This window comes from Mesocricetus auratus, unplaced genomic scaffold, assembly GCF_017639785.1.
Source record: "Mesocricetus auratus isolate SY011 unplaced genomic scaffold, BCM_Maur_2.0 Super-Scaffold_100004, whole genome shotgun sequence".
NCBI classification, from domain to species: Eukaryota; Metazoa; Chordata; class Mammalia; order Rodentia; family Cricetidae; genus Mesocricetus; species Mesocricetus auratus.
The window spans coordinates 59,535,599-59,549,406 of NW_024429189.1; the positions used below are offsets into that span (position 1 = coordinate 59,535,599).

At 39.5% G+C, this 13,808-nt stretch overlaps 1 protein-coding gene across 7 annotated transcripts in view; it reads left to right on the forward strand.

Moving 5' to 3' along the window:
- Ambra1 (autophagy and beclin 1 regulator 1) overlaps positions 1-13,808 on the forward strand; it is a 196,486-nt gene that overhangs the window by 74,874 nt on the left and 107,804 nt on the right. For 2 of the 7 annotated variants that reach the window (XM_040745841.1, XM_040745845.1), the window contains 2 exons: positions 4,552-4,638; positions 9,466-9,642. The exons of 2 other annotated variants lie outside the window; for them this stretch is intronic. In XM_040745841.1, coding sequence (XP_040601775.1) covers positions 4,552-4,638; positions 9,466-9,642 — 264 coding nt within the window. The remainder of the gene's footprint in view (positions 1-4,551; positions 4,639-9,465; positions 9,643-13,808) is intronic. 3 more of the 7 variants (XM_040745842.1, XM_040745846.1, XM_040745843.1) reach the window with 2 other exon arrangements.

A 13,808-nucleotide genomic window follows, 5' to 3' on the forward strand; every position in this document is an offset into this window, starting at 1 on the left:
GATTACATCCTCAGACCCTTGGATATTGGATATTTTAACTTGTTATTTTCATTTTGAGACAGGGTTTCCTGCTAATCTTGGACTCATTATGTAGACCCATGGTGGGTCTTGTGACCCTGATCCTTCTAACTTCAATTTCTAAATGCTGATATTATTGTGTGCTCCACCATGGTTATATCTTGTTGTATTTTTTTGTTTTGGGGGTTTGGGTTTCTTTGGTTTTTGTCTTTGGAGACAGGACCTCTCTATGCGGTTCTGGTTGTCCTGGAGTTAGCTATGTAGATCATGATGGTTTCAAACACACATAGATCCTCCTACCTCTGCCTCCTGAGTGCTGGGATTAAAAGCATGCACCACATTGCCTGACTTTATTTTTATTTATTTTTTGTTTTTTTATAATTGTTTTGTTTTTGAGAAAGGATCTCACTCTGAAGCCCAGGCTAGTCTTCAATTCAACAACAGTTCTCCTGCCTCGGCCTCCTAGTGTTGAAACTACAGAATTGAGCCACTATGTCTAGCTTTTAATTTAGTTTATTTATTTGACAGGGCCTCACACACTGAAGCCCAGTCAGCTCATAGCAGTTTTCTTGCTTCGGCCTTGCAATGGTTGGGAATCACAGGTGCCAGCCACCATAGCTAGGTTTTATTTTATTTTAAAATAATTTCAATTTATTGAAAAGTTGCAAAAATAGTAAAAAGAATTCTCAAATGCCTTTTTACCCATATTCTGTAAATATTTGCATTTTGCCACATCTGTTTTGTTACTCTCTTTACTCCATCTATATGTAAATATGATTCTTCTTTTTAGCTGATTATGGTTGTTATATTTATATTTTTACATTTGTGGCTATTGAGTTTTTAAAATATTGAATAATTTCAAATTTGATAGAGCAGTGAGGCTTTTAAATAATCCTTGTGTAGCTAACATACATGGCTACATATAAAGAATAAATTATAGTATTTTCTTCCTGGTCTCCAGTGAGTTAAAGTAACATGGCCCTTGTACTTCACCCAGATTACAACTGGTATAGAGAATTAAGTAGGCAAGCTGTTAGAGAAAAGAGGGTTTTGTTTGTTTGTTTCTGTCAGAGTTTTGGTACCTCTCTAAAATATTTCCAAATTGAAGTAAGTCAGAAAGAAATGGCAACTTCAAGCCTGAACAAATTTGGCAGAACCTTCCTTCAGCTTTTCCTGATTTCACATTATCAAATTGCATGATAGATCATTAAGTCAAGTCAGATTTGTGTGTACCAGAGCAGAAGGTGCGCAGCTGCTACCCTCATCCGTTACTCATGCCGTTTTCCATTCCTTCTCCCTGCAAACAGTTGGTACTAGGAGGGAAAATACTTAGAGGATCTTAAGCGAGGTAGTGATGATGTCTGCTTATCATCTCATGGCTCCAGTTCATTCTTTATTTTATATCAACTGGAGAGGCCTATTTTTATTCCTTTCAGAGAATTTCTGTTTCATCCGTTATTTGTGGATGTGGAGAAACATTGTTTATCTTTTAATTTCATGCAGTAGCAGTTAAATCTCAATCTCTGTCTCTCCTATTAGCAATTAAAATCTCTATCTCACACATGTGTGTGTATGTATGTATGCATGTACATACAAATGTGCAAGCATTGGTTAGCCAGTCCCATTGCATTGTCAGAGGAACTGTTGGTACACAAGGATTCTAGAATAAGTAGGCATAAGGGATGCATGTTCCAAGAGAACCCCCATCAAGGACTCTCCAGAGACAAAGCTTAACATTTTGATGCTATTCTGATTTCAAGAAGCCTTCCTGATTAAAATAGAAAGTTAGGGTGGGAGCTGGAGTATGCGAGATATCAAATGGAGTCACTAAAATTGAAGTCGTCTAATCCAGACTGTTCTAGTTCAGGAATCTTCTTTTAGCATCTCTGATAAGCATCTCATTCCTCTCTTGAGGTCTGTCACTGCCCTGATATAGTTTGCAGTGGGCAATATTTGTTTCCTAACTTATCAGGTTCGTTTTCTGCACAAACACACTGAAGCAGGTCACTCTGAACTCTGTCTTCACCAAAGGGTATCTGCCTTACGAAGCAGCTATTAAGAGAGTAACAAAGCTTAGGGGTTCTCAGCAGCACCTGCAGAGCACTTTAGTATCAGAGTGAACAATCTTCCAGGGTTTTGAAGACAGACAGCTCTCCTAGACCTTGATTTCATTCTTCAGTTCTCACCCTGGTCTCGGAGAAATGATTTTGTTAGTACTGTATAGATGACATAGGTTGATCCATGAGCTTTTAAAATTATCTATTTTTATTTATGTGCATTGGTGTTTTGCCTGCATGTATGTTTGTGCGAAGGTGTCAGGTCTTGGAGTTACAGAGAGTTGTGAGCTGCCATGTGGATGCTGATTGAACGTGGGTCCTCTGGAAGAACAGAAAGTTTTTGCTGGATTTTGTGAAACATGTCTGTAACCACAGCATTTTAGGGCCAGAGGCAGGAAAATTTCTCATTCTAGATCAGCATGGATTACAGACCCTGTGTCAACAACAAAAATAAAAAGCATGCTGTTGCAGAGGAGGTGACTATAATAACAAATGATATACTGTATATTTAAAAAAAACTGGAAAGTAAATGATAAAATATCTGAGGAAATAAACATGTTTTGCCTGATTAAAAAAACGATAGTGTATATATGCATTGAGATACCACATAGTACCCTGTACAATTTTATGTTTTTATGTGTCAGTTAAGAAGTAAGTTTTTAAAAAGAGGAAGTAATTTACCTATACAATAAGCTTCTCACAAACTGACTGTTCTTTGTTGTCTAGTCTATGTATTGATGCTTCACACTTTCTCTACCTATCAAAAACATTTTGTATTTAGAAGACCTAGATATGCCATTAATTTTGTTGTGATGGTAAGGAAAAAAAGAAATATGCCAAGTAATCTGTATCACATAAGCTATATCCCAATTTATGACATATTGGATTGTGAGAAAAAGTATGTTTTAAAATAATAAAGTATAACATTTCTGTGTTGCAAACAATGATATTGCCAGAGAGAACGTGTATTACTTTATTCTTAGTTGGGTATATGGTATTCTTTCCATTTGGGTGCGGGGGCTGGGGGGGTTGTTGTTCGAAGTGTGGCCATGTGGGTGGTCCTTGTCTTGGTCAAAAAATACTTTAATGCTTGATTGCCCAGGCAGGAAGGGTAAAGCTGAGGTAATGGGGCAACAGTTGTTTCTGTCTTACTGTGACTGGTAATGCTATTGTTGTCCAGATGCTGAGATAGTGACTGTCCATGACTATACCTAAAGCCAGCTGGTTTTAATAACACTGAATTGTTTTAACTCAATTGGGAAAGAAGGGTAGCTGCTGTTCTTATCCTGCAGATCTGTTTAAGGAAGAATCTGGCAGGGAGCCCGAGACCTGTTCCTGGGAGAGCCAGGCAAGATGCTGCTGGAGAGGAACAATATGCACTTTTTTTCTGAGACCACTTCCTTTGAGATGTGTTCTCTGCTAGGAGTATGACTGGCTGCCAACCATGTATGAGTTGGGAAGTAATATGGTAGACCAGGAAGCCCCTGAACCACACCTGTTATCGGATGTGTCTTATTTAAATAAATAGCCTTTGTTGTATTTAGAGGGGGAAGTTCACTAAAACAACAATGAAATTTCATGCAGAGTCAGATTTCTGATTTTACAAAATCAGACAAGGCAGCAATACCTAGCTTGTAGCATGGTAATAATTGACTGCAGTTGAGTGATAGGATCCTAATCTTCCTGTTTGCTAGTAGCCATTGCTCATCATGGCTAGATGCAGTAGGTGCTTGTTTCTTACCTTGCCTCTGGAAGGTTGTGTAGTACAACATGGAGAAGTAAAGCATTTGGGAATTTAGATAGGCCTTCATGGGAATCCTTAACAGTTGTGTGTCATGGGCCTATATACTTAAAGCTCTAGTCCCAGCATTCTTGTATATGTAGTAGTAATTCATAGCATCTTGTGGGTAAGCTTAGGCATGGTGCCCCAAAAACTGCCTAATAAAATGTGTTACTATCAGCTGAACTTATGATGGGGCTGGATGATAGAAGGAAAGGTTTTTGCCAATTATTAATCGAGTCCTGGGTATGTATACTCTTTCTTACAAAAAGGGTGTGGGTAGAGCACAAAGAGTGGAAAATGAGGTATGTGGACTGATAGTGTACGGGAGCTGATTGCCAGGATAAGTGTGTGGTGTATGCCTCATTTCCTGTATGTAGCTTCTAGCCTCCTGTTTGTCTGCTGGAGGTGCTGTAAAGAGATAGGAGATGATGTTTCTGATGCATTTGCTTGTGTCTCACTGAAGAGCAGTACTCAGCATAATACAGTGGTCACATGCAGTATGGGATCTCTGTAGTAGCTTTCATTTATTAATGTTTCTATATAGTTAGGTTGTTGGAAGGGTAAGACCCCGGATAATAGGGGCTAGCTGGCTGCAAAGGGGGATGTTATTTACCTCTCCCCCCATTTCCCTTATGATTGACCTCTGAGTTGGTAATTGACAGGGATTATTGCCATTTTTTTAATCTCTGCTAGGAGGCTGCTGGAGTCTTCCCTCATTTCATTATCCCGTTATGATGGAGCAGGATCCAGAGAGCACCCAATTTACCCAGACCCAGCGAGGTAAGGCCAAAGTGAGAAATGGCACTAGGAGGGGGGAGGGGCGGCCCTTGGGGTTGCCAAGTTGGGGGAAGCCCCACCTGTGCCTCTCTGGTCCTGGTGCTCTTTCACTCTTCAGTTACAGGGTTAAGGCAGGTGTTTCAGGTGTTTGGGAATTGTTGCAGGTAAGTAAGTGAACAGCATCTCTGTGACAGAGGATTACAATTGAGCTCTGGTTCTTTGGGACTCACCATTTGTCAGTAGGGCACCGAAGGGAGTACCTGTGGAGGCCTTAGGGTTTTTTTTTCCAGATGCTCAAGAGGCTATTGCCCATCAGATGGACAGCCAAAAAGAGAGCCAAAGTTTTGAACATTTTATTTGTAGGGAAAATACTTAAACAAATTTAGAATATCAAAAGGGTAAAAATCAAGCCAGTTTTTGGATACTATCCAAAAGAAGAGATGAAGGAAGAATAATTGAATGAGATGAATTGTCATTCTACTGAAGTGCTTGCTTTATACTGTTTTAGAAGATAGTTGAAAGATTATTGAAGACTTTGTGTGCGTATGTGTGTGTGTTATATGCACATTTATGTTTGTGGTGTGGGTACATGCAGAGGCCAGAGGAAGACTTTAGAGTCTTCCTCTATTGTTCTCCACATTATTATTATTATTAAAGTTTTGAGACAGTATCTCTTACTAGAAGCTTGCCATCATATCTAGGTATACTTGGGATCTACCGTTCTCTACTCCACAGTACTGGAGTTGTAGGTACTTGGGCCATGCCCACACATTACACGGGTATTGGAGAGTTGAACTCAGGTTCTTTTGCTTTTATGGCAACCTCACTTATCCATTCAACCAAATATTTATTTCCCTAGACCTGAAATTTTTAGAAGTGGGGGGGCATTTTTTCATATGTGCTTAAGGGACCATCTTGAATTCCTTAGTGCTGATGATGGTGCTGATAACAACACTAAGGGTAGAATATTGAGTTGTTATATTCATTCGTCAGTAGAGAGCAGCCCCATGTGATTGTGTTGGCATAGCTGAATTTGATGACTGTTAGAGATCTGAAAAGGGCTAACTTGATTATTGTTTAAATAATACCAGAAAATATTGTAAAGAAAAGGATATTTTACAGTGGTAGGTTTGAAAAGCCAGCAGTATAGCTCAGATAAAACTAAATGAGTTTTCAGGCTTTCCTGTCTACCTGGAAACACCTTTAGACACCAAATTGACTCCAGGGATAGTAAATGATTTTGTTGTTGTTGTTGTTGTTGCCACAGTTTTCTCTTGATAGTGCACATTCTCCCCAAGGTACTTTTTTTGTTTTCCTTATCCTAGAGGTAGTAAATCTGAGGATCCAGACAGTAGAGATGAGGACTTTAAAAATAGGTAGGCAATTCAGATGGTGATTGCAGCAAGGGCACTTACAGGCTCTCTAATTATGGAAAATATATAAGCCCTTGAAAAGGGAAAGAAAAGTTTCACATTTTCAAGAACCTTAAAATACTCAATACAACTTCTAGTGATAAAACAGTTTCTTTTTAGGTTGTCCGTGGCAGCACACTCCTTTAATCACAGTGATTGGTGCATCTCTTTCTGAGTTTGAGGCCAGCCGGTCTACAGAGGGAGTTTCAACCAGGACTACATAGAGAGACTAAGTGTATGTCTCAAGAAAAGAAAAGGGAAAAGCAAAAACAAAGAAACGTTTCTTTTCCTACAACAGTAGGATCTTATCCTCAGAAATTTCAGACTAGGCAAGTTCAGTGATTCATTTTTTTTGACAGGGCCAAATGTACAGCCTGGACTGACCTCTACCTCATTGTGCAGCAGGTGAAGGCTGCCCTCAAACTTGTGATCTTCCTGCCTCAGAATGCAGAGGTTATAGATGTTATCCTTTCATACAATTTCTTATTTATTCCACTCTAATTTCTTTACTAGTGAAGGGTCAAGAAGCAAGGCTTCTTAAACACTTGATTTTCACTTGGGATACTTTGTGGGTGTTTGAGATTGTGCCAGCTTCTCAGTAGGAGGGCATTTGTTATCATCTCTTCACAGGCTGCTTCATTTCTTTTTCCTCTTAGTTGTGTCCTGTATTATATGAATAGATCAAGGTTTTTAAGGGACATTTTCTAAAGCATGCAGAAACCTAGCTTCCCCCTAGATACATAAGAGGGAAAGTCTATGATGTCAGGAATCCTTTCTTTCTTTCTTTCTTTCTTTCTTTCTTTCTTTCTTTCTTTCTTTCTCTCTCTTTCTTTCTTTCTTTGTAACCACTAATAATGTAGTTTCATAGTTTAGATAATTCCTGTAGTAAAATTAAACAACTTGAATAATGCAATGCTAAAAGGATAGCCTTTATTCATTATCATCAGCAACATTATTTATACTACTATTATCAATAACAATACATTTTTTCTATTATTTCTGGTTGTATATAATCTGAGAAATGGGTGCACTTGTAAGTCACTTATGATATCTTCCAGATTATTTCTCTTGAAAATTCTCTTCTGTTATGTATTTTCTTCTCTGGTCTAATCCTTTGAATTTAATCCATGTTTGATTTCTGCTGGAAGATTTTGTTTGTTTGTTTGTTTTTGTTTTCTGAAGACAGGGTTTCTCTGTGTAGTTTTGTAGACCAGGCTGGCCTCAAACTCACAGAGATCTGCCTACCTCTGCCTCTGGAGTTCTGGGATTAAAGGTGTGCGCCACCACTCCCTGACTGCTGAAAGATTTTGATATATTAGGTAGCAATAAAAGCAGCACAAAAACACTGACTTTGTCCAAATTTTGGTGTTCACTGATTGAATTCTTGGCAACAGGTACCCAAATAAATAATGAAAATACCATGAGTTGAAGCTTTGGGGAAATAGTTCATATTTTCTGATTATTTTGATCTAGGCTTCTACTTCTGTGTATCCCATGCCCACCCACAGTACAAAGGTAATTTGGATTCAACATGCTCAGTCTAGCATATTGTAACTCAGAAACATTTTGAGTTCTAATGATTACCAACCAGCTCCTTGGGAATTCCATTTGATGACTTACCTGAAGGATAACTTTGATGACAGCCTTAGGTCCCATTGAAGTTGACTAACAAGACCTCTTGGCCTAGTAAGGTAGACTTCCTGAGAACAAAATATCAAAGATGCTGAAAGTCATACTGCAAGATGTTTGCAATTTGCAGGGGTGGGGGTGTTGTTTGGAGATGCAATGACTCTCTTACTAATATAAGTTGCCTAACTGGCCTCAAATTTACAAGTTTTACAGTCATAGTCCCAGCAATAAATATTTTTCTATCATTTAGATACAACTATTCTCAATCAGTTTTTTCAATATCCTCAATAAAAGCAGAACAAGCTTTTTTCCTTTTAATATCCAAACTTTATTAAAAAAAACTCTCAGGTTTGTGATTCTAGATTTATGACTTTGGTTTTTCTTAAATACAGAAGTATTTATATATAATATATGTACACACACAAACACACACTTTCTATAACCCTTTCTCTACCTTAAACTTTTCTTTTAGAAGAGTTTCCTTATGAGCAGATGGGGATAACTGTTGCACACATACATACCCCCTTTAAATTTTTGATACAGAGTCTCATAGCTGAAACTGCAGCTGAGACTGACCTTGAACTCCTGATCCATCTGCCTCTAGCTTCCTAGTGCTGAGATTATAGGCCTGTGTCACTGTGACCAGCCAATTTATTTTTTGTAATGGCTTTATAGTGTGTCTCAGTATAGATATAATTTATTTAATCTGTTGCTGGGCTTCTGCTTCTGGCTTGTTTCCCAGGTTTTCCTGAATGATGACAGTATTGCAAATTAACTTTCTCATGTATACATTTGTATTCTTCTGTATTTCTGTGGGGTATAATTTCCTAGAGGACTTGAATCATTGTGTGTTCCTCAAATTTTAAGTCTTGCAGTTGGCTTAGCAATCACTTAACATTATAAGATATTTTTCATTATTCTCACATGTTCTCAGTTTGTAGCCTCAAATTATAGAACAATGTTATAAAGATGGAGGAAAACTTTAAGAAGAGGAAGGAATGTGTAGAATTGTGTGATATATTAAAAATTGGTAGCAAGCTTTAAGACAGGCCCTTGGTTTCACCTGGAGTCTAGTCTAATGGTTTATTGGAACTCTAGAAAAGCAGATGTAGCCTCCATTGTTGTAAGTCTACGAATAGGAAATTCTTTTTTCTGTTCTCCCAACTACACAATAACTCTCAATCCCTGTCCTTTATACTTTTCTGTACATAAATACCTATGATTAATCTGTGAGGGAAGGAGATACCAGTTTCAAAGAGATGATTATGAAGAGCTAGCTAAAAACTAGCTGTGTGTGTTTGAAGAAGGAAGTTCTGGTAAAGAGGATACCCATGGGTGTCTTCATTAATCATCTAAGTGTTATCATCTTTTGACTTGTTTGCTCAGACTTGATTACTAAGGTCACTTTCATTTCATAAATTTTGTGTATGGATGGGGAACAAGGAAGAGCTATTTAAGGACACCCTGAAAAGCTAAGCCAGGTTCCATAGAGCCTAAGAAAGAAGAAAGGCCCAGTGCTGTTCTCTTGGAAAGGGGCCACACTTGACCAGAAGATGACTGATTACACTGCCTATTTGCCTTATCTCAGAATAGACGCATTGGGGATAGTCTGGTACACATATTCTGCAGCATAAACCTCCTGGGAGGTGAGTTAAAAATGGCCTGTATCTTTTGTGTATCCGGAGTTTGTCTCAGCAGGGAGATGCCATAGGAGAGCTGGCTTTACTGTCTTTCACAGTCTTCCCCAAATTAGTGCTAGTTTGTGTTTGTCCATCTCTGTCTCTCTCAGATTATCTCCTGCTGCATACTACGCCCAGAGGATGATCCAGTATCTCTCACGGAGAGACAGTATTCGCCAGCGCTCCATGCGCTACCAACAGAATCGTCTTCGTTCTTCCACCTCTTCTTCCTCAGACAACCAGGGTCCATCAGTAGAGGGAACCGACTTGGAATTTGAGGACTTTGAGTAAGTATATTCTTAGTTTGCTTCCTTACTCTTCCTCCCAGTCTGAGAGTGCTTCCAAGTTGACTACTGCTTTTATAGCAGTGGTGAGCATTCTTGCTCCCAAACCCCTAAGTTACCTATGACTGGGATAAGGAGCAGAGGCCTCAGGGACCCAGAGCACTCCCATTTCTGGCAGTCCATTGAGCCCCAGACCTGAGTGGGAAAGGATGGCTGTTGCTCTCCTGGCCACATTTGTGTCTCCTTGTGGTGTGTATGATGAAAATTCTTATCTTAGGCTATCGTCACAGGGCAAAGGAAGCAGGAAGTTTTTTCTCTTAACTGGAGTAGATGTGAAGATTAAGTTTCATTTTAAGTGTTAGTTTTCCTAAAGTAAATCTTCTGTCTCAATAACTTGAATAAACTAATTCCTTGAGATCTGACTCTTTTGCCTCAAGTTAATCGTCTTCCTGTTCCTGGTCCCACCAGTAACCCTTTGACTGTCACCTGCCCGATTAATGTAGTGGGATGAGGATTGACTGCTTTCTGCTGCTGCTACCCCTCTCCCCCACTGCAACCGCAGCTGCAGCTGATGGCACTGCCTCTTCCTTTTTTCCCTTTCTTTTCTTTTGTTGTTGCTCTTGTTGTTGAATGGGGTGGGAATGAGGCCAGAGAACAGAATCAGCCCCAAGCTCCAGGGTCCAAGCTTTCCAACCTACTGCTGAATTTTGCCTCTCAGACATTCTATTCTTGACCTTCTAGCCATTTGTTGAGCTGCCAGCCTGAAACTGAGTTTTTCTGCCCTGTATCAAATTAGACATTTGGCTTTTGTTTTGATTTTTGTGTTTTGCCGTTCTTTAACATGCAAAAGAAAAAGACACATTTCCCTGTCTTTTTCCTGATGGCATTATTGGAATATGACAGTCTCTTCTGCCCTTTTTGACATGCCTTAGTAGACCTGGGATCTTAAGACTTGTTATTTCTCCCCCAGCATCTTGTCAGCTGCATAGTTAGCTCCCTACAAGCTGTCTTGCAATAGAGCGAGCTGTAGGGTATGCTCGATCTTTGCCAGAAATGATAAAGTGGAATAACTGTTGTGCCTGCTTGCCTTCTGATGCTTTTGTTGAACACTTGAACAGTTGAATCCTGGGAAGCAAAAGGAATTCATAGAGTGGTCTGAAAAAGACTTAAATGTTCAGTAAATGCAAGGGTAGCATGAAGCAGACGTGTGGTGGTCCTATGTCAGCAATCAGTGAAGAGCCCAACACCTGTCTGGCTCTCAGCGTGGGGTTCTTTCTGCCTATCTGTTCTCCTGGGCAAGATGACTGCATATAACAGTGAAAGGAGCCAGACAGATGCCTATGATGACACATGTTGTCCTGGAGATATAATAATTTTTTCTAGCACCAGGGCCCATTCAAGGAAGCATTATAAACATACATGCCAATGGACTTATCACCTGCTTAGTATGTAAGGTCCTGTGTTGGACTCCTTAGTACTGTGCGCACAGACAGACAGACAGACAGACACACAGACACACAGACACACACACACACACACATACACACGGTGTGGGGTGGAGGAGTAGAGAAGAGAGAGAAACATACTGAGGATACTGGCATTGCAGTGCTACTAAAAAACCTGGGTGACTTTAGCTCATTTGTCCTATAGTGCTCTGGGATTTAGGACTCTGACTTGCCTACCCTCTTCCATGTATGCTTGGAAGTCTAAATTATCTGTTACCAGTGGTGTGATGTGGGGATCAAGCCTTTCAGCAGTACTCTGCCTCGTGACTTGTCCTTCACAATGGAGTTCTGGGTTAGTTTAAAATGTTCTGTTCTCATTTTACCTTCCCTTTCTTCTGATGCCACCTCCTCCCTCTCCCCTTTCTTCCCCCTCGATTTTCCTCTGTCAGACTGCCTTCTGTGTGTGCTCCCCCAGCCCACCTGTGCTCTCATCATCTCCCTGGGCTTCAGCATGACCTCATTTTACATTATTGTCTTTACCTTTCCTTCATTAGCTTACCAGTGTTTTTTCCCTAGGTGTTTTTATTAGCCATGGGCTAATTTCCCTAATGCCCCACTCATAAATCTTTTCCTAGATGTTTGTCTTTTGGAGGAAGGTAGTTCTGGTGCAAATCATAATCTTGCTCTTGATAGCAGCTAAGGATCTTAACATGAGTAGTCCAGGTCTTCTAGTGAAAGGGGTAGATACTGACTTGCCAATTGTTCCTTCTTTTTCTAGCTCCTCTCTCTTCCTCCTGGTCCTTTAAGCTGAGTACTGATTGTAGTTACTCCTTTTAATCTCTACTACTCAGAAGAGGAGAGAGTGAGATTAGGGAATTTAGCCTCTGTTCTAATTTATCAGGCTGCCATGATCCTATTCCTTAGCATTTATAACTAGAATGTTAATTTTTTAAATTAATTTTTATCTTATGTGTATGGGTGTTTGCCTGCCTGTATGTATGTGTACCACTGTGTGCCTGGTAACCCAAGAGACCAGACAAGGGTGTCAAGTCTCCTGGGACTGGAGTTACAAACAGTTGTGAGCTACCATGTAGGTGCTTAGAATTGAACCTGAGTCTCTTGGAAGAGGAAGGTGTGTGTGTGTGTGTGTGTGTGTGTGTGTGTGTGTGTGTGTGTGTGTGTGTGACATAGCCATAATTTATACTTCCTTTAGTAGAGAGAAACGGGTAAAGTTTATGTGATCAGGAGTCTGCCTAAGAGGACACCATTAAGGGACACTGTTATAGTGTGTTTCCATATCTCCTTGGCACATCACAGTCCTGCCTATGAGGCCTTACATGGGTCTTTCCACTCTCCCTTTTCTAAGTCATAGATCCATTTTACTGTTCTTGAGCAATTTTCATCCAGATGCAAAAAATCCCCAGAAAACCAGATCATGTTTTCTTTGCGTCTCTTTTATCATTGATCGAATAAAAGGTATCAGCTACTATAGTATGTTTTTCATGTGTGTATGGTTGTTATTAGCTTTGTTTATAGTCTGTATGCCAAAGTGACAACTTCATATCTTTATCTATATATGTGCCAATTGCTGAAGTCACCATACTTTAAATACAAATGTAGCTTATTTACAAATAGATAATGACTTTAAATTTTTATTTAATCTTTATAATGACCAAACAACAGGGTTAATAACTCAATCTTATCTGTTCTCTGACTGAGGATATTACCATACTAGAGATGGTCTCAGATTAGAGAACAGAAATCAGTGTATTTATTGTCTTCAGATGTAAAGTCCTTTAATAGTGATGTACAATCATATTTGGGTCCTTTCATATATTCATTATAGAAGAAGACCTTTCAGATTTATCTTCAGGGAGGATGCCCTTGGAAGTTGGTCAGGTTAAATTTTCTTTTGTAGTCTAGATTGGTGACCATCTTCCTAGGCAAACATTTTCTCCTGCCATTCATTCATCTCTGTCTGTGGTAAGGATTGAAATGGCAGGAACCCAGTGTTATCAAAATGTACAAACAGTACATCCAGAAACCTGCTGTCAGTAGGTGTCTTCTGAAGCCCTCAGACAGCTGTTTTTGCATAAAAATGCTCACAAGCAGGGTACAAGTGTGTCTGCCCATTGACATTACTGTCTGCCTGTATTAGAGCTCAGACCACTTACTTGAATGTAGATGTTATTTATATAAACATAGCAAAACTCTTATTTTAATTTTTAATGAAAATCCAAGAAAAGTGCTTTGTTCAGTAACTGCTAAGACCTGTAAGAGAAACAGTGTGTGTGTTTAAGACAGTTCTATTCTAGTTAGTCTTTATTTTTTAATTAAAAAATTATTATTGGAAGGAAAGAGAGGGTCTGGGCAGTGGTGGTGCATGCCAGCACTTGGGAGGCAGAGGCAGGCAGATCTCTGTGAGTTTGAGGCCAGCCTAGTCTACATAATAAGTTCCAGGGCAGCCAGGGCAGTTTAGTTACCCAGAAATGCTGTCTCAAGGGTGGGGGGCGGGATAAAAGGAGAGACAGTTGCAGTTCTCTTTTTTTATCTCCTTTTACTGTAGAATAGGGGAATCAAACTCAATGTCAGACTTTTATGGCAAACATTTTTACATGCTGAACTATCTCTGTGACCCTTGATTCTAGCTAGTCTTGTGCCTTTTTTTTTTTTTTTTGGCTGCTATTCTAATCATGATTCTAGAATCTTTCCCAGCTCATGTCC